General features: G+C 42.7%; 1 protein-coding gene across 1 annotated transcript; it reads left to right on the plus strand.

Moving 5' to 3' along the window:
- The first annotated feature begins 718 nt into the window (after nucleotides 1-718).
- LOC137271925 (uncharacterized) lies at nucleotides 719-20,481 on the plus strand. Its single transcript, XM_067804311.1, has 22 exons — nucleotides 719-891; nucleotides 4,240-4,402; nucleotides 4,960-5,105; nucleotides 5,814-5,964; nucleotides 6,728-6,864; nucleotides 7,704-7,848; nucleotides 8,388-8,521; nucleotides 9,861-9,984; nucleotides 10,413-10,546; nucleotides 11,019-11,148; nucleotides 12,059-12,192; nucleotides 12,627-12,780; nucleotides 13,550-13,751; nucleotides 14,206-14,351; nucleotides 14,768-14,986; nucleotides 15,175-15,395; nucleotides 16,597-16,828; nucleotides 17,532-17,805; nucleotides 18,123-18,382; nucleotides 18,755-18,989; nucleotides 19,622-19,722; nucleotides 19,939-20,481. Exons 1-22 carry the CDS (start codon nucleotides 719-721, stop codon nucleotides 20,479-20,481), a joined length of 4,158 nt encoding a protein of 1,385 aa, XP_067660412.1.
- Nucleotides 20,482-21,211: the final 730 nt, after the last annotated feature.

The following is a 21,211-nucleotide window of genomic DNA, read 5'->3' on the forward strand; positions in this document are numbered from 1 at the left end:
TGTTGTACCAATTCAAGTAAAGCTAAATTCAAATTTCTCATGTCATCATCAGATTGTAATGTTATCAATAATTCAGCGTGCTTTATCTGTCATATAGTGTATCTGAGATATTAACAGTATTAATTCAGACAGAACACATTTATTGACCTATGTCTTACACTTCCTTACTAAAAGAATTGAACAGTGTAGTCAGCCTTTATATCATATTGTTTATCGTACCTCACAAATAAATGCCGTTTTCTGATTGGCTGGGTGTTCTCCCTTTATTTTCAATATACAGCTGTTACGAGCGGGTACCATTTTGTATGCACCCTGCTGGAACTGCCGAAATCATTTAGTAAATCGAGGTAGTATATTTATATCTCGAATAACACTGAATCACGTGTGGTGTACAGAAATACCGATGCTTTGTGAATGCACTTCGATGGACCTCTGAATCTGTTTTTCATGTCGTTTGCAAAATCTAGCGATGACTACAAAACGATTAGTACCCGTGCTTCAAAGAGTTCAATTATCATTGAGGTTTTCGGTAAGATTATTGATTAAGTACTCTCGAAGTTTGTTTATGTTCCCCTTGTGACAACGTATAGTGTACCATAATGCTATTACAGGAGGATACTTCCATCGCCTCCAGGTCTTCACTTCAATGTCACTGACGTCGATCCTACAGCAATATGACGTCTTCACCTCCACAAAGGAAACGAGCGTCAAATACTGGATGGAACTGATGAAACAACACAATGATCTGGAGAAGAAAGTCACCGTCGCCGATCTAAGGCAGTCGCTGCAGCTGCTGAAAACAGGCGTAGCTAGAGACGACTTCCCCAACGACGAGTCCGAGGCAGGCACGTTCTGTAAGGAGATACTCATCGACATCATCAAACGGATGAAGTAAGTGGATGCTGGTACAGCAGTGGATACGATGATCTCCTTAAACTGACATAATATCATCCCTTGTTGTTTGTTGTTTAACACCCTACTCAGTCATCATCCTGTTACGTGATGTCGGTATGTAAAAAGAGTCTAAAAGCTACCATCCAGTTTCTGATTTCGTGGGTATGGGAGTCTATTGCCTGACAAGTATTAGATGAGCCACGACCTGACATATGACCCCAGTTTGCATTTATGGGAACACCCTCCAGAACATTCCATTTGAAACAAGAGGGAAACAGGTTGTCGTCTAAATATTAAAATGTTTAATTTCCTCGTGCGAATCGAGTTGCGCTTAACGAAATCTCTCTACGAGACACGTGATAACCAGTAGCGGTATTGATTTCACGCCACCGTCAGCGTGTATTGCACGTGCTTAGTCCCCGACCTACCTCATGTACCTGTAGCTGTCGAGTGTATTCGTCTACATTCCTTGCCCAGCCTACTTGTCACAAACACGTTTAATGCGCAGGCTCATCTAATGCGTGTCAAGCAGTAAACGAGGGAGAGTCTACATTCATTGGGACAGGTTGGCATGTTTTGAACGAAGTCAGAAAGTCTGACCACCCGATTCCGTTAGTTGAGGGTGTCGTCCCAGTTGTGAGACGCATTAATGGACGATCTGTTTATATAAACCTACCCTTCAAAAATCGAGTTGAGCTAATTTTATACCGGACGGTCCAGCCTTAAACTGACAGCGCATGGCACTTAGAGACAGTTAACCAGTAGAGCCTTCCCATTCGTCGGTATATCTTTTATATATCAATTATATACCAAGTGTTAAGTCCTGAACATTTGTTTCGTGATTCAGTGATACACCGGGGAGAGCCCCAACTGCATATATTGCAATGATGAATGTCATGTTATGTCGTTTTGTTGACGTTTTGCAATCGGTTATTGAGGTCTGGCGCTATGGCGGGAAGCTGATACGGTGCGCGAAATGCGAAAGTCTTCCGAAGCAAATTGTAAATTTCGTCGGATTGTACATAATGGGTTTTTACAACACAAATATTTAGCAGGTGTATGAAGAATGAGAAACAATGATAAAGTTATTGCAAAATAACAGTAACGGGCGAATTATGTCAGTCATCACCTACATGTAGCCAATGTTCAACCACATAAATAGAATAGTAAACAAAGGCATAACTGAAATATGCTACTTTTTATATCTGTAAGTGTTTATGGTGCATGATATATACAATAACTGTATGTGCAAATGAAGGATATATATACTCTTTAAAAAAGAAACTTGTTTTGGCGTATACTTATACTACGTGCGTATAACTGATTCAAACATGACACCATTGTTCAACTGTACTAAAACCATCGCTTTACAAATTTCCAAAACATGATTATCGAGTGAGTGTTTGGTAAAACCACAGAGGGGCTCTCAAAGCCATTTTAAGTACTGAATCTCCAGTCAAAAGGTACAATTCATATTTATAACTAAATTTTACATTATACAAGGAATTTCCTCAATTGCCAAGTGTGTGTAATAATTACAAATCGACGATAAACGCCTTCCAATGGATATCCGTTGTGTCTCAGATTCTATTGCATTGAGGTCGTTGATTCTATGAGAACTATTTGTAAAATTTGAATTCGGTAATTTTTTCGAAGAACTGCCGCTGGAAGTTACGTGAGAGATGATATATAAAGAGTATTCTTAATATTTCAGGGATGTTGTGACACGCTAGATTTTCACTGTCTCGTGTTCAGTCCAAGTAAATGCCTTGACAAGATACCAATTCCTCATGGCGTTTTCACTGCTATCTTCTGTCGTGTCAGTTCGTACTGTATTTGGAAATTAAACCAACGATGATTTCCTAAACTAACAATCCCCGCAAAACATGAGTCAGTTAAAGGTTTTCTGTCGTAAACTATTGTTCGTTCAATTAAGTTGAACAGGAGGGCAACGCGTAAGCTGGGCTCTGTCTTTACATAAAGCAAGTTGTCGCAGCTCATGTTGAGACAAGAGAGAATTTGGATCGTCGCTTGTGTCATTTCTAAAGGAGAGTTATCGCCCCTCGTAACAAATAATAGCCCATTACATAATTGAGTGCATATAGGTGGTGCTGCCAAGCAGGAACAGTTCAGCTGTGCTGTGGCATAGTTCACTGATGATCTGCCTCCTGTGTTTCCTGATGATTTCTATCAACCTGAAGATGTTTGGATGGCTGTGCCTGAGTGAAGCATTCAGTCTACTGTCAAACTCCAAAATGTTCTTGGTTCTGGGGCCGAATGTGGTGAGATTTCCACAATGGCAAGCGGGCGTCTTCGTCCAGTCATGTTGCGGCGGTGCAGTCGAATGTCTGGGAGACGAGGATGTCAGGGAAGGAGTTCATGGTGTCAAGCCAAATGCCCAGAGAGATATGTGTCATCGTGGGGATGGAATTATCATTAATTCTGCAAATATACATACAAATACCCACAACACCATAAACATAAACTCCCCTACATGCGCATCCCATGCTTGTCGTAAGAGGGTTAAGCTCGCTGACTTGTCCCTTAGTGTACATTGATGCTGATGATGCTGATCACTAGGTTATTTACAGACAGCTGCCACATAGCTGGAATGTTACTGAATGAGGTGTCAAACAGAAAACACCACCCACGCGCAAAGGCTCCCACGTACCGCTATATATCCACAGCCTTGTGTGCGATGCTCAAACCTCGTTCAGTCTAAGTAAACTTAATCTCAGTGTTACTCTTTGCACGCCTCTACTGAGTCTAACGAAACCCCGGTAGGGTGTCGCATCAGGGAACCTTTGAGCGACCAGTGACCGTCCAATCAACCGCGAGATGACCATACGGATTTATCCAATCAGACAACGGCGACTGTTTAGGCTTTGGCGGGACTTACAAAATTCCCCAGTCACAGAAACTCATCCCTAAAACAAAACGAAAGTCCGCATAAAACACAGATATTTGACCTGTGGGTCAGCTCAGGGCTTTCCGGTGACATGGTTACTAACAGGCAATATTTCCACAAGCTGACGTCCTTGCATATTGATAAAAAAAGCTATTTCCAGCGACTGTTTACTCACTGTTGTGGCGTGCTCAATCTGCATCACCCGGAAGCGATCGTACTGAAATTTGCATTTGGTATCGCTCGGGTACAATCCTTTTCGACACATGGGCGAATGTCAGCTTTCGCGATTTGGTAAGCTGTGTTCTGACTGGTCAGTCTCAAAGACCACCTGCGGCGACCTCCTTCTGGGGTGTATTAGAGTCAGTAGAGGAGTGTAACGAAAAATACTGAGACTAAGTTTACTTAGACTGAAACCTCGTTTCATCTCACTTGCACAGGAAGCTTGATCCCGAGGCGACGGGAGCTGGGGAAGCAGGCATGTTTTACTCCGACTGCCTCCACTTCGTCGTAGCTATGCTGGAGGCGGGCCCCGGGACGACGCACGTCTCCTTGATCGACACAATTCGGGGCTACTCTGATGGGTACAGGCGCTACTACCATGTAAGTCAAACTTGGCGCTACTTCCGCATGTGGACACGACTCCACAGATGATCTAACATAGTCAGCTGATTGTATTTGTGTCGGATAAAAAGCGCTTATGTCGATGATGCTGGCATTGATCATGAAAGAACAACTGATCAATGGAGATGATGAAGATATAAGAGCTGATCAATGATAATGATAATGATATGAGAACTAATCAGTGACGATGATGGTAACAATAATGTAAGAACTGACCGATGATGACGATGACGATGACGATGACGATGATGATGATGTAAGAACTAATCAATGATGATGATAATAATACTGTAAGAACTGATGAATATGCTGCCAATATTGATGACAATGACGCTAATGATGATAATGATGATGATGATAATGATGATGGTAGTTGGTGGTGGTGGTGGTGGTGGTGGTGGTGGTGGTGGTGATGATGATGCTAACTGAAATGTTTATATACTACATACACCAGTCTCTGCATCTGTAGAAATTTAACACCATTGTTATCGGCCTCCATTACAATCGTTCTAAATGTCACGACTGCTTACTCCAAGTGGGACACGACCCCCAAAACGCTGCGACCGGTCCTGAAGGCTCTGAGCAGGGAGTTCACGTCCAGGGAGCCAGGATTCAGCTACAAAATCTACAGTCGGGCTCTCCGTACGGGCTTCTTCGCTGTCGTCGACAAGAAGAGAGACCCGTATGTTTAACATCACCCTGCACTGAAATCAGTGCCTTTACAAAACTGAATAGACATTTTCTGGGAGAAGTTCAGTTCAGCTTGTAGTGTTTGTAGTAAAATAATAAATGATTTTTATGATTTCTGTATAAAGTGGCTACCTCGTGTAGGATATTGCTATCGCTGCAACTGCAACCGCTACTTTGACTGCTTAGCAGATGAAACACCAGTTGTTTCACCCTTGAGGTTCAGAAAGATACATTCTAGCGGTGTCCTTCCATTCCCAGACTAAAAGGAACCCAAAACATCAACAATGGCAAACACAAAACACACCAAACAACTGCAGCGATATCACTGACTTCGAATAAATAATCTACTTATTTATTTATCTTCCAGGCGAGTACTAAACACAGGAACGCAGCTCAGGTAAAATACGGTTTTGTATCATCTTTGTGGTTTGCTTTGGTTTATTGTTTTACGCCGCACTCAGCAATATTCCGCTATATGACAGAGGTCTGTAAACAACATGTGTCCACTATGTCAGAAAGCCTGACCACCAGATTCTGTTAGCTGCCTCCAACGACAAATATGGGTTACTGAAGAACAATGCTAACATGGATCTCCACGAGTCTAACGCCTTAACATAACAGGGTAGCTAACTAACATGTACCAAATGTTGAACACTATAATCCAGCTGTATTCATTTTGTCTTGTAATGTACTTCACCAGATTGGGATTGTACAAGGAAGCCCAGGAGGACTTCCTGGAGTTGTACATGTTTCACGAGACTTCCTTCCTGTCACGCGCTGATGACGTCATGGATATGCAAAGGTCACTCTCACAGATGATATGCAGTCTTTACGATAATGGCATCTTCTACGTAAGTGATGAGTCAGTAGACTGTTCTTCTTTTGTTTGGGGCGATGGGGTAGCCTAGTGGATAAACAGTCGTCTCGGTCGATTCCTGATATAGTCGCAGTTTGTGGATCTCGTTCCTGCCGTGATATTATTGGAATGTTGCAAAAGGCTGCGAAAAACAAAATTCATTCTGTTTGAGGTCTCGCGCAGAAATAGTTCGGCTTTATGACGGATATCGACTCTGGACCAGACAATCCAGTGATCACCAGCATGAGCATTGATCTGAGATACGATGACATGTTGTGTAAACTGAGTCATCGAGCCTGACCACCCGATCCCGTTAGTTCATTGGACAAGCATGGGTTGCTTAAGATCAATTCTGAATGGGACCGGCCGATGTGAGTGCGCTTATTTTTATGCCTCTTTTAGCGATATCCCAGTAAAATCATGGCGAGGGATACCAGAAATTGGCTTCACAAATTGTTCCCTTGTGGGTATTCGAACCGGGATCTTCGGAGTGATGAGCGGACGCTTTGACCACTAGGCTGCCTATTGCCCCGTGTATTAGGAACAATGTCGCACACCGTTGGGGTGCAATTGCACGCTGTCAGCCAGTTACATCAACTTACATCCATTCATTGATTGCACATAAACTATCGTAAAAATAGATAACTGTGAATTCTAGTAATGAAATTTTGTCTTTTTTTAGAACTGTATACTTTGAAATTGCCTTTTAAGTACTGAAAGGTCTTGGGTCATTCGTATCAACCCTATCCTTTTGCAAGGGCATCAAAAACATTGACGTCTTCCGATGTCATCTGAGTCGACTTCAACAAGTAATCGGTCAAGCAGACTTCCCACAGAGCAACAAGACGCTGAAGATTGTCCTGGACGTCCTCCACGACCTGCTTGTAGCCGTCAGGTAAGGCCATTGCGCAGAGTGAGTGAGTTGGTGTATTGTTGAGTGCTTCTGTGAGGTAGTGAGTGAGTGGACCGCTTTGCAGGTCTATGAGAGAGTGGGTAGGTGGTTGTGTAGGTCTGTGAGAGAGTGAGTAGGTGGCTGTGTAGGTCTGTGAGTGAGTGAGTGAGTGAATCGTAAGGTCTGTGAGAGAGTGAGTGAGTGGGTCACTGAGTAGGCCTGTGAGAGATGAGTGGGCGTGGGAGTATTAAATTAATGACGAGTACGCTGTTGCTGAATATGCGAGTGAGTGTATTGCGTGTACGAGTGAGAGAGTGGTTTTACGCATCTGCGAAAGTCCTCACACTCACACAATATCACACTGCGTGACCACCTGTAATGGGCGTCATGGACGAGCGTCGTGCGATCGCTGTGCTACGGACCAGTGCTGAACCCTGGTCAAGACCAAAGATGCTGGAACACAACTTGACCCAGTCAGATATCAGCTTCGGCTGTTTTATTGAATATATAGACTGTGAAATTTTGATCTGTTGATTCTGTACACAGAATAGAACCTTCCCTTCAATGGCATTCCATTTTGGACTCTTAGAAACTACGAAGTGTATTAAATATCCGAGTAAATAACATTACGTTGGTGTGTCCTTATTTATATCCGTTTGGAACCTGCTGTTTCCACGGCTGCTTCGCGTACCGTGAACAGCAGCATCGGCACTGACTGTGAAGGTAACGAGATTTCAGACGTAACTTGATCTCGGATCTTCACGCAGAGGAAAAGATCTGATTTTAACCGCAATGAATCGACAGCCGTCCAACTCATTCTCAACTGTTTTTATCTGTTTCAGGGGGGGTAACCTATTTGCTCAGCTGTCGAGTGACATACTGTCATTTCTTGTCAACATCTGCAAGGATAAGCATGGTCGCAACATTCACCATCTGGTCAATGAGGTGGGAATCTTGTACAACGGCGTCGCGGACACTGTACTGAAGGTCAGGATCAGAGTTCAATTTGTATGTCTTCGTTAGTTAATCACTAAAAAATCTTTTTTATATCTATCTGCTTTTAGTCAAAAAATGAGAAGAATGCTAAAAATACTCAGTGCAAATACATCTGGTGCTTAAAGATGTCTACGAATGTTTGGTAATGGGTAATTGAACGAGAAGGATCCGGACTAGAACTGGACATCAGCACCCCATGTTTGTTGCGAGAGACGACTACCGGGGTCCATGAGTCAGGTCCGCTGACCTGCTGACTCATATCATCGTATCCCAGTTGCATAGATCGATGCTTATTATGCTGATCACTGGATTGTTTGGTCCAGGTTTGATTTTTACTGACTACAGCATCTTGGGTATTATGGCTTAAAAAACAAACAAAACAAAAACAAAACACAAACAAACAAACGTTTTAGGGTGTCAGTTGTGTTAACCCCTATAACAGTATTCCAGGTACATGGTGTAATTTCAGAGCGGATTTCTAAATCAGTGCTAATTCGACACCATGGATTAATGTCAGCTGTCTTTTCCAGGGCAATTCAAACCTCTTTGAGACAATGACGCCAGCGTTCGGACAGTTCCTTGACCAGCTGACTGACCACAGCTTCCTTGACGTTCTGCTGGTCAAACCTGCCGTCTGCAACGTCATCTGCGGCAGCATGAACAAGTAAGCAGTGACATCTTAAACGATGACGACCTTTGAATGCCCTTTGGAATGGAGGGTCCAAGGTCTGTTGGGTACGACTGAAACGCTTGATCGTGAGTTCGAATCCCGGTTAACCACGAATATGTTCCCAGGTTTGGTGACGAGAAAAGTATACATGAAATTGTGCAATGGATAAAAAAACCATAAGGTTTTAAATAGACGCTTAACGAATTCGGAATTGGCTTTCGATTGCTATGAGTGGACTATAGTATGAGTGTGTGATTGAGTATGATTTTACGCCGCCTTTAGCAACATCCCTGTAATATTACGACGGGGGACATCACATATGGTCTTCACACATTTTACCCATGTTGGGAATTGAACACGGTCTTCGGCGTGACGAGCGACCTTTTTAACCTCCAGGCTACCCAACCAACCTTGATTGTAGTGAGAACCGTCAGTGAGTGGTGGCCAAACGTTGTATGAGAGTCGTCGTTATTATAGTGAGAACCAGCACAGAGTGATGGGTCGTTATTGCAGTATGAACCATCAGTGAGTGATGGCCAAACGTTGTATAAGAGTCGTCGTTATTGCAGTAAGAACCTTTAGTGAGTGATGTCCAAACGGTGTATGGGAGTCGTTGTCATAGCAGCAAGAACCTTCAGTGGGTGATGGCTAAATGTTGTACGAGATTCGTTGTTAAGCTCCATCATTTTACTATACATGCTATCAACAAGACGGACACAATCTGATGTCTTGAAGGTATACGATGACACTATCGAACGAAACACCTTTTATCTTTGTTTGCTACCGGCTATAATAGAAGTGTGACTGTCCGTTGACGCCATAGTTATCACCACCAAATATATTCATTTCTAAATACATTATTATATTTTAAAAAAATTACAAATATCACGACGTAGCAAAGAGATACAACAATACATATGGTACTGCCTCAGTGACTTACCGTATTATCTGGACGGGGGTTTAGCCGAGTGGTCAGAGCGTTCGCTCGTCACGCCGGGCTCGATTTCCGACACAGGCACAATACTAGTATTGTTGAAAGCGGCGTAAAACTATGTTGAACATTGATTAAGAGAGATTATTTTTACGCCACACACTGTTGTACACCAGCTATATGACGGTGGCTTGTACCCGCGTTTGGGCCAGACAATCCAGTGATCTACACCAAGAGCGTCGATCTACGCAACTGGAATACGATGACGAGTCAACCAGGACAGCGAGCTTGACCACTCGATTCCTTTACTCGCCTCTTACGACAAGCATAGGTTACTGAAGACCAGTTATAACCCAGATCTTCGCAGATCTTTAACATTGAGAGTCATAACCTCTGTTGCAGCTCCAAGGAACATATTAGTCTGCTGATTCGGCTCCTGAAGTCCCTGGTAAAGATACCCAAATGTCACTGTGCGGACACAGCTCAGACAGTGCTGACTGTCAAGGATAAGTTCCTGAAATGGAAGGTAGGTGTTCGAAACAAACTGTTTCGTAAATAATTTATAGGAGCGGTAGGGTAGCCTAAATGTTAAAGCGGTCACTTGTCACCCGGATTCGAATCTCTTCATGAGTACCATTCCTGAAACCCGTCTCTGGCATCCCCTCCGTGATACTGCTGGAATCTAGCTAAAAGCGGCGTAACGTGTAGTATACATGTTAGTTACATTCATTGCAACGAATGTATACCATCGCATCTAGAGGCATAACTCAGGTAGAGGTAAGTAACTCAGCCGATCATGGCATTATTTTTTACCTTGGAGAGGTGCTCCCATTTCGCAGCAGGATCCACTGATCTTGGGTACGAATCCCAGTGCATTTGGTATGTTCATTTTTCGGATTTTGCTCTCACTGAAACGAACAGGTTTAGTTGTTTGAATTTTTTTGTGCATTTCAGCCTCATGTGGCCGATGCTCAGGATGTACTTGACCTTATAAGTGACGTCGAGATATCTGGGGACCCGGATGATAACAAGGATACGCTGACCACATTTTACGTCAGCGTCTTGTCTCAGTTCTTGAAACAGATTAAGTAAGTTCTTGAACCACGCTGTCCCCCCAACGTGGTAATTCAAACAACCACTATTCAAATAAATTAAACAATTAAAACAAATATAACCCATAATTCTGTGATAAAGTAAACACGTTGGAGATCCTGAAGAAGGTATTTCGGTCTCTTGGCCGATTATTTCATAAGTGGCAGACTAGAGTCGCAGGAACCGCAGATTTCTAGTTACACTGAGTCCGGAATACTCGGTGTAAGAGACATAAATGTACAGTTAATGATTCATTTGGATGAGGGAACAGAGTACATGTACATCATGGCGTCTGATGTTTCAAAATCTTGAGTGAGTGAGTTTACGCTTTTGTGAAAGGTATGCAGTAATATCACCACGTACAACACCCGCACTCAATACACCCACGCACGCACGCACACACGCACACACGCACGCACACACACATGTACAGAATATACATGTAATGTTCATGTGTTCATGTTTCAGACGTGACCGGGTCATCAAAGAGTTAAATGAACGTATGGTTCACTACTGCTTGAAGTGCCTTGCATCAAGGTCAAAGTTCATGTTCAGGTTGGGGTCAGAGGTCGTAACATGGGTGGAGTTCAGTATCAAGGTAAGAAGGACGATAACTATGTCATTATTTTTTTATAAAGCAAAATGTTACAAAGAGATCAAACTGAGGTATCCAGCGCGATAACTAAGCGGTACGAAGTTAAAAAAAACAAACATTTTAAGACACGGTCAAAGTGAGATAGCAGGCACGATTATCAACGTTCCTTTACATGTGACGCAAATATATATTGAGAAGAGGTTAAATGAGGGGGTGAATATCATTTTACGCCGCTAATAAAGAAATAATCGAGGTGGAGTAGCCAAACCCTAGATCCTAGGAACTAGGATACAATGTGTGACGCCCATTTCCTCCGTCCCCTACCGTGATATTGCTGGCATGCTGCTAACAATGTCGTTAAACCATACCCATTTACTACTATGAGTAATAATTCTTTCAAAGGCATTTAAACAGCTGTATAGTAGAATTTTAACACTCTTTTCAAACATGTCACAGAGTGTTATGGATGATTATAGTGAAACAGGCAAATCAACGAATGCGAGAAAACTTGACTGGGCGTGAGTACGGTATTACGCCGCTTTTAGCAATGTTACGACAATATCACAACTATAGATATGTACCCAAGTGGGACATCGGCGTAACCACTAAACGCTACCACCCCATAATAAAAAGTGGAATCCACTTTCGTAGAACCCTATCATACTTTTCAAACACAAATTCTACAATATTCATTTCTTTTCATTCCGAATATAACACTTTTTTTTGTAATCTGTCGTCCAATACGAGCCATCAGCATGTTTGGAGGAGTTGATAATTCGATGTTCTCCACTTCGAGTTTACCGGAGCAACCTATTGTCTTGAAGACGTCTAAAGCAGTGCGTACAAGTAAAATTTGAGTTGAAAGGAATAAGGGACAATCTAAGGTGTGTCTAGTAAACTGGGTGTATTGCAGAAAGAAAAGACGTTGATGTTCCACTTCATGAAGACTCTTCAGCCGCTCCTAGAAGATGCTGACTTCCGGTGGGACCTTCCAGCATCGCGTAATATTGCGCAGACACTGGCTGCGCAGGCAATGGACGCCATTACGTAAGGCAACAACGTTTTGATAAATCAGTGAAAAAGTAGTTTCGTGTTATTTTATCTGTCGCCTTGTAACTGGGGTATAAAATAGTTAAAACGTTCGCTCGTCACGCCGAAGACCCGGTTCGATGCCCCCGCATATGTGTGCGTGTGTATAATGTGTGAAACTCATTTCCGGTATTCCCCGACCGTGATATTGCTAGAATATTGCTAAAAGCGACTTGAAACTAAACTCACAACTTAAATACGTCCTTCATGGCAGTTATAAGTCCAGTGTATAATTCAGAAAGGGGATGTGATGTATTCACCGTCGTGTTTTAAAGTCACGTGTTTGTATATAATATCGTTAAGCCGTTGGGTGCAGCTCGATGTCTCCCTTTATTGAAGTCTCTCCTGCAAAGTGTACTTTATCAATATATTTGTTCCCATCTTTGTTTCAGGGACGCAAAGGTCCTGTCTGATGATCAAGTGGGTACTCTGATGTCTCTGACGATGTCCGCGACACAAAGAGACTTCATCAATCCCGACACCAACACTCCAGACACCGTCTTTTACGACCTATACTCCACCGTCGGTACAAGGTTGTGTAAGATGGTGAGTGAGTGAGTGAGTGTTATAGGAATTTACAGCAAAACTTGAAAGTTCAGTTTGTTAAATTTACCAGGTGACCCATACACCCGCGTAGCTGAATTATTGTTGACAGCAGCTTCGAGGATGCATTATAGGTCCATTTCGGAACCAGCGAGATCTCCACATTAACACAGAATATGCCAAACTTCTGGAAACAGTTTAACAAATAACTCTGAGAACTGGGCTAAAATCGAAACCATTTGTCAAACAGGGTCCTGGAAGTCAACAAACCGGATATTTGGTGGATGGGGTGTCAAAGAACCTGTAAATACTACAGACTAACCTATTGCTTATGGCTCTACACCGGAGTATTCTGAATAGGTTATATTACTGTATACTGAGGGAAACATGAGCAAAAGCCGTGCATCATGACTACAAACTGTGTTCGTTCCTCATTTGCACCGACGCTCATCGTTTTGCAGATAATGAGATTGGTATATAGTCCGTCTCCCTCTTGCTTCCAGCAGAAAGCCATTACCAATGTGATACTGATTTTGTCTATCTATCTATTTTCCGTGAGGATCTGGGTCAAATTCGGCTACCCATGCTTGAAAGAGGCTACTAACAGGATCGGGTGGTTTACGCATGTCATCATATCCCAACAGCGAGGCTGAATGTTTATGCTGAACGTTTATAATCCAGACTCGACAAACGAACAGCTGGAATGTTGCTGAGTGAACAACAAAGAAAGCAACAAACGGATAATGCATTAATCTATACCTTCTGTACTCAGATAGACAATCCGGAAACAGCTGAGAAAGCCTCCGAGTTCATCTGCAGAATAGTGAGCTTCATGGACAGCGAGTTTGAGCAGATCCAGAGCCTTGCTATCAGCCATGTAGCCTCCATAGCCTCTAAGGAGGCAAAGGCCTTGGCCCCGCACATGGAGGCTATGGTCAAGTTGTTCGTGGAGGAGGAGAACACAGACATGCTATGTGAGTGTTGATGGGGAATTATAACACATGACAACCTAATACACAGTAAACTAAAGGCACCACTAATTTTAATTCGTTAGAAACACCGCAGTTCCTGTTGTGCAGTTCGACCAAAATGTTCAACATATTCGGAGAAAAAGACATTATAACGAAGTTTACTGTAAATATAAAACCTGATGTCCACAGGTTAGTCTGGTTGAACTGATATTAGCCTTGAAAGGTAAAGGACTGAGGTGTCCTCAGCTGTAATTGTAACATTTTGCCTAGCTTTGCCATTACTCTGATTCACGTTCTTTACCAAAATTTGAATTCGAAGCTTAAGTAAGGTCAAATCTGTGAAAAACCCATGAAAATCCGGGTTTAAATAATTTATTGATCATCAGCTTGTACGATTCAACTAAGGCATTCGGCTGACACACATCACAAGAAAGGAGTACGTGTATTGTTTTTTCAGTCCCCATAACCAAAGTGTACCCGTCCAATCCTGAGCCCCTCGCACCGCACTTTTCGACCTTCTTTGACTTCATGGACAGTCGGGATGATGACGTGAGGGAGCTTGTCCTCTCGCTCTTGATAGACGTAGCCCAACGTCAGCCACAGGTACGTGATTAACTACCTCGTTATAACGCATCGTAACTGTGTATTGTAATCGCTGGAACAAACTCATCCCCTGAACTGTGTGTTTGCCTTAGCTGTCATACATACATTCTTTACAACCATTTCATCAGTTCACTGAACATGGACAAAACAAATCCCTTAGATTTTCTGTTTTAGGCAGAAACCTAGATGTCGGTCCATAATCACCTTAATTCAATAAACGTGGAGAAATTCATTCGTCTGTAGACATTCTTGCAGGTGAACGTGAGAACATTGTGGCTTAGGTTTTTGTTAAAACATGGCTAGTGACGGCTTTGTTTTCTTGTGGAACCACATTGTAAGATGTCTGACTACACAATACTGACAGTTTGAACTTCTGACCCTCCATGTTTCCCCAGCAATCATATTTGCGTTTCCAGCTGTTCGATGATGACAACGTTGCCACCATTATCAAGGAGATGAAGTCAGCTGACGAACATGAGCAGGTCAGCTATCTGACAATTCTCCTGCATTTGTCACAACAACGTCAAGACTTGATCGTACCTCACACCACGGTATTGACGCAGGCTGAAGTTCATAACCAAAATGGTAGACGGCTGTTGTTGAACATCCTCAAGAACATAGCCGTTCGGACTTCAGTGGTGAGTTAAAGAAGTTTCATAATTAAATGGCAAGTGATGACATCCAAAATTGTTCCCCACCTTCCTAGAACCAACTTGAGTCCAAGAAGAAAATAAAATATCTAAATTTCTTAGAACGATTTGAAACTATTCGTTAATTTTGAACTCAAGGAATTATCTCTATACACGTGTCACATCAACTGCAGGACAAAGCAGAACCAGTAATGGAGTACTTCACAAAGTTATTGTGTCGACCGGAGGATGAGTTATCTCCCCAAGTTTTGAATGCGATGCGTGCGGTGGGAGCAGTTCATCGACCCCTTCTGGACAACCGGAAGTCCTTCATAGCTGATCTCCGCGACACTACCAAAGTCCAGTCGGTCAAGGACACCTGTATCTTCATTCTGGATATACTTGAAGGAAGGAGGTCTGTGAGGAACATGAACAGGAGGCTAATAAAATATAACTTGCTATTTTGATGTTTCCGACATATCCGGTTTTCCGATTTCAAAAGGAGGCCTTTAGGCAATTGTTTGGTCACTTTCGATAAAAATGGAACGTGACTGTCCACTACCTTATAAGGGGATGGCCCAAAGGCGATATCCTAAGCGACATGATGACGCCATGTGCACTGACTCGGTCTTTTGTCGCCATGCCGAGGTTTTCACAGATCTATAACACGACCCAGCGTTTGCCAATGGCGGCATGAAATATTACAACTATAAAGTTCTTTGGAACAGGCCTTTAAACAGTTACAGGCTTATATTTGCTAAGTAAACGAAAAAGAAAGCATCTATTATCGCTGAAGTTTCGTATTGAAAACAAAATATCTCCCTTTTGCGTACGACGTTGTCCGGCTATCCATTGTTCTTGGTGCCCAAGATTAAGTGCAGTCCGTTTTAGTTTATTTGAGATTGAATTGCTCAATAACAGAATCTTGTAATTGACATACACCCAGATTTTGCACAGTCCCATAAAGCCGACAGATCAACTGTGGACACCCGAATAGAAAAGTTGTTTCACAAACGATCATTATCTTGTTGTCACTCTTTGCTATTTGTTATTTGTGAAGGATTGGGATCGGGGGCACATGCTGGTAGAACAGGCAAGTAATCAACAAGCGTGTGTACAGTAGTGAAATATCAATTTCACATATGCAACTCCTACACCTTCCTGTTCTGTCAACAAATAATTCCCCCTAGTAAAAATTAGCATTTGATGACACCAAGACAACTGTTTTATTCGGTTGACTAAAATTACGAGATAAAACATCAGACTTGGTCTGTCGACTCCTTGTGACCGTTCAAAATTTGGTTGTGTTGAAATTATTAGATTTTGCGTTAGTGCGCAGTTGACAGGTCTCTACAGAAATGAAACTGACTGTACCTCCCAGTCTGTTGACAACTGGACTGGGTTTATGTTTTTATTGCCAGGACGGCCCCTACTTTTGACACTCGCAATATTGTAGAAGATTTGGCAGTATTGTCCGTGCATATCTGGGAAGCGCGTCATGAAACACATTCCATTCACTCCCTGGGTTTTGAGCGTAACCCGACCCATTTTTTCTCCTATTTAAAACCTGCGAAACATTACAATAGTTGACACTCAAACCTTTACTCTCTATGCAGTCTGGAGGCTTTGTCAGCGGATATGAAGGGCGTGAAGCAGGACGTGGGAAAACTCGGAGAGGAAGTGACGTCAACAGGGGTCAAGGTCGACAAAGTCCAGAATGACGTTACAGTTCAGAAGGAACGGGTAGATCGTGCGGAGGTTCGTTTAGACTATCAAAGGAGAGAACTCCGTGAACTGGGGGAAACCGTTGAAGACACTGTGTCAAAGGTCGAAGAAATCGACAAAAAGGTAAACACAATTAAAAGAAAAAAATCTCTTAGGGGTCAGTGCTTAAAGACGATTATAGGCGGGAATGTCCAAAGTATTCTCTTGTTCTCACAAGGATACAATTATACTGGCAATCAAGGTTAAGTTGAGCACCAACCTGACAATTGACGCGCATTAGTATATCTGAGTGTCGCCCATTGACGTTTGCCCAAGGTTGTCCGCGATCAAGTGCAGTGCATGAAATGAAGCGTAAGACTCTGATGAGCAAAGGAACGTGCAGCTACGCGCGGAATCAATTTCATCGTCATCCACTACACGTGCACTAGAGAACATCTCTCCCTTTCACAAACCAAATGAGCTCACTGCCATGCTCGGCCTACTTATCGAAAACGTATTCTCTGCGCCGGTCCAACCTGTTTGCCAGTAGTGTCTCCTTCCGTTTATTGCTAGAATATATGATCTATTACTCTATTTGCATGGAAGACCGGTCTGTGCTTTTGTTAAAAAGTACTCAAATTTTGCGCATAACGTATTATGACATTAGAACTGAATACGGTGTTTTGGTTCCCTGGCTATATACATAAGATTATGACTATCATCGAACTGAAGGGAAAGCTCTTTACAGAATAGAACTACAACAGAGGGAACGCAACCACAGCTTTTGCTTGTATCACAGTACATATTGTAGGTTTACATAAGCCATGAAAACTTGTATTTATTTCAGACACTGAGCCATGCGCCATTTTGGGCACGTGATGTATCCAAACTTTTGAATCCCGAAAACAAACACGATTGGCGATTGTTAAGCAGTCGCCTTGGTTACAGCAACGATGACATCCGGGGATGGGCACAGACGGCTGACCCGTGTCAATCAATGTTGAATGAATGGTACAGCACCAACAAGACCAGAGATGCCACCTTCGGTGTTCTTCAGACACTACAAGAGATGAACAGGACCGATGCTGCGGTTATTGTGGAGAATGCAATGAAAATGGCAGGTCAGATGCCAATATTAATTCTGGTATTTGTTGGACAAAATGTTTCTCAAGATTAAGTGTATGCTTCCAGGTTAGAATTGTCAGTCGACCGAAGGGATTGGGAGCTCAGGTCCCGTCAGTCACGGTACAGTCTTAAAACGTTACACACAACTCGAATAATAGAGTAGCACGGAGACACACCGAACCCTGGTGTTGAGTCACTGACCTACAACACCATCTACTACGTTGCGAAAATATAGCGAAAACAGTCAGCAATCAGAAAAAATGTTTGGGCTTGTTTACTGAGCATCGTAAAACAAAATTCACTCTGTTTCCAGAAACAGTAGTAGAGGACGAACCACAGGACTACACACGTCCCCCGGATATTTTCATCAGCTACCAGTGGAGCAAGCAGCCGGAAGTACAGCTGTTACAACGCCACCTCGCGTCAGCTGGATACAGCTGCTGGCTGGACATTGGCCAGATGGGAGGAGGAGACAAGCTGTTTGAGAAGATAGACCGAGGTATACGATCAGCAACTGTGGTCCTCTGCTGCGTCACGGACAAATATGCTGGCAGCCCGAACTGCAACCGTGAGGTATTTTCAGTTTTTATTATTAGTAATGTAATGATCTGTGATTGACTGATTGACTGACTGGCGGTTAGGTTTGACGATCTGGGTTAGAATTTGTCATCGGCAACCCATTCCTGTCGTTAGAAACAACTAATGGGATCGGATGGTCGGGATGGCTGTTATGTTGACACATGGCAAATATCCCTCTTTCTCAGAGTAAGGCACCAAATGTCAGTCATTTAAGCCACCCAGCTACTGAAGCTGAAAAACAGAAGTCCAGTCTGGTTGTCTTGGTAAGGGACATCATAATCCTCTCTGACAAGACGTATATCAGCTTGATTATTGATGCCTGTGTGGAAACCGACAAGAATACACTGCCCACAATGTTTATTCTAGGTGAACCTTGCGGTCACACTAGGCAAGCCTATAATTCCTCTCCTTCTGGAGAAGTGCACATGGCCACCGGCAGGGTCCATGGGGCCGATCTTCAGCGAGTACCTTTTCATCCGGTTCTTCTCCCGGCCGGGGGAAGAAGTAGAAACGGGTGCATTCTGGTCGAAGGCCAAGTTCCGGGAGCTTCTCCTACAGCTTAGTTACAACAAGGTGGAAGTCAGCCTACATGTTGAACCAGGTGAGAGTGACTGGATGAGCTAGGCGTAGGCTGAAGGAGATTAGGCCAGAATCATGTATCCTTAATCTACAAAGATGCATAAAGGTATTTTTTTTGAGAGTTCAGACACATTCCCAAAGAAATGCCTAAGCGTTTAAAGAGGACAATATTCTGCTCCGACCTTGCAAGATAACTCAATCTTCAATTACATGTTTTCCAATACAGACGATGTTTTCATAATGTTTTTTTTTTAATTTAAATGTATTTTAAGTTAGCGACATGATATATACATACTAACAGTCATTGTTACTTTGTCACTAAAAGGATAAATTTACATTTAACATTCCTACATATTAAATTAAAGAAAACACGTCGCGTATTCCACAGCTGTTAAATGGTATGTTATTTACTTTTTGTTTAACTTTGAAATTAAGTAGTATGCTTTTAAACCAAATTTTACAAAATATGCATGGGTCATGTTTCAAAATACGAATGCCAGTTTTCAAAGAAATTGTTAAGTTTTACACAAAGTTACCAAACCACAGAATATTTTTCGTCCAAAAACTTAACCGGTGCAGGAATGAGTGATGATTAAAAGGGCTCAGTCACATTATACAAGACAAAGGAGTGAGAAGATGTGTTTATGTTTCCAGAATATAAAAACTGGTGGAACCAAGGTCCTGCAATTGTCCATATACCTCAGAACAAACCCAACAAAGATGGAGACCAGTCGAAAACGACTTCCACGACGACGGTAAAATACAGTTAATTGCACATGCACGAAAGTTGCATTGACCATTTGCGAGCAGTTGTCTGAGAGTTTAACTAAGGCGATTATGTCGTCAATTAATAGTCAAAAGTGTTTTGGGATGGTTTCTGTTTTGTTGTTTTGTTTTTGTTTGTTTTTGTTGTCTAGTTGTTTGCTTGTCACGGTGAATATTACCAGTTATATTTTTGCTTGTCTACACAGGCACAGAAAACGGACTTGTTTCTGTCATACCAGTGGGGCAAACAACAACAGATACAAAAACTGTATGCTCGACTTACTTCCCTTGGCTACACGTGTTGGATGGATGTTCACCAGATGGGTGGCGGCGACTCCCTGTTCGACAAAATCGACAAAGGTGTGAGGGGGTCAAAGGTTGTCATCAGCTGTGTAACAACAAAATACTGCTTATCAGCCAACTGCCGTCGAGAAGTCAGCCTGGCAGATGCTTTAAAGAAACCGATCGTACCTTTGTTACTGGAACCGACAGCCTGGCCTCCCTCGGGTCCAATGATCATGGTCCTTACACCGCTGGTATACATTGATTTATCACGGGATGAACAGGTCCAAGAGAGTTGGAAGGGGGGTAAGGCCGATGAACTTGTTCAAAGGATTCAGAACGTTCTTAATCATCAAGGACAGAATGTTCAAAATAATGCAGCGCAAGATGTCCGCCAAGGTCAAACAATTTCAAGGTCACCCAGACCAAACGCAGACACCAAATCCAAATCGTGTGTGTTGTTGTAATATGGGTTGTAATATATTCCTAGGGTATTCTGGGTTCGATTTCGAACAAGGTTGACGGCAAAACCTGGTATTCCTACTACTGCAGACAACATAACAAAACATAAGACCCTTTCAGCAGTATTCCAAAGTGGGCTGCCATTAGCCTGGTACACGCAACCAGTGGGCTACATTATGATCACCATCCAACTGGGATCTCTAATGACATGGTCTGACCGAGACAAACCTCTGTTTGAGTACATATTTGAGTGGATGATATGAGGCAATTGTGTGACTTTTACGCAAGTTATAGCAGTATTTCAGCAATAACAAGGCAGAGCGAAAGCTTTACCATTAGACTATCCCATTAGAGCAAAAACACATTAATAGGAGGAATCACCATAAGGCACCATACCAATGAACACGTGGGTATCATGCACACGCTTCTCGTGAAATTCAACTTGCAGGAATTGTCACCATCATTAGTGGATATAAGACTGCACAAAGATTTGGTTTATTACCCCTTGTTCAACAATGCCACGCTTAACTCAAATTGGAAGAAACCATGTCATCAGACGTTAGGAAGCTGGAGTGTCTGCCTAAAATGGTGCCCGTCATTTCAACGTAAACATAACCACGATTTACTGTCTCCAGCATCGATGCAATGACCACAGGCGACCTTTGTCGTCCAAGGGTCACAACCCCTCCACAATATCGGCACATTACCCATCAACACCTATACCTTCCGAAAACT

The sequence above is a fragment of the Haliotis asinina genome, chromosome 1 (genome assembly GCF_037392515.1).
Source record: "Haliotis asinina isolate JCU_RB_2024 chromosome 1, JCU_Hal_asi_v2, whole genome shotgun sequence".
Taxonomy (NCBI): Eukaryota; Metazoa; Mollusca; class Gastropoda; order Lepetellida; family Haliotidae; genus Haliotis; species Haliotis asinina.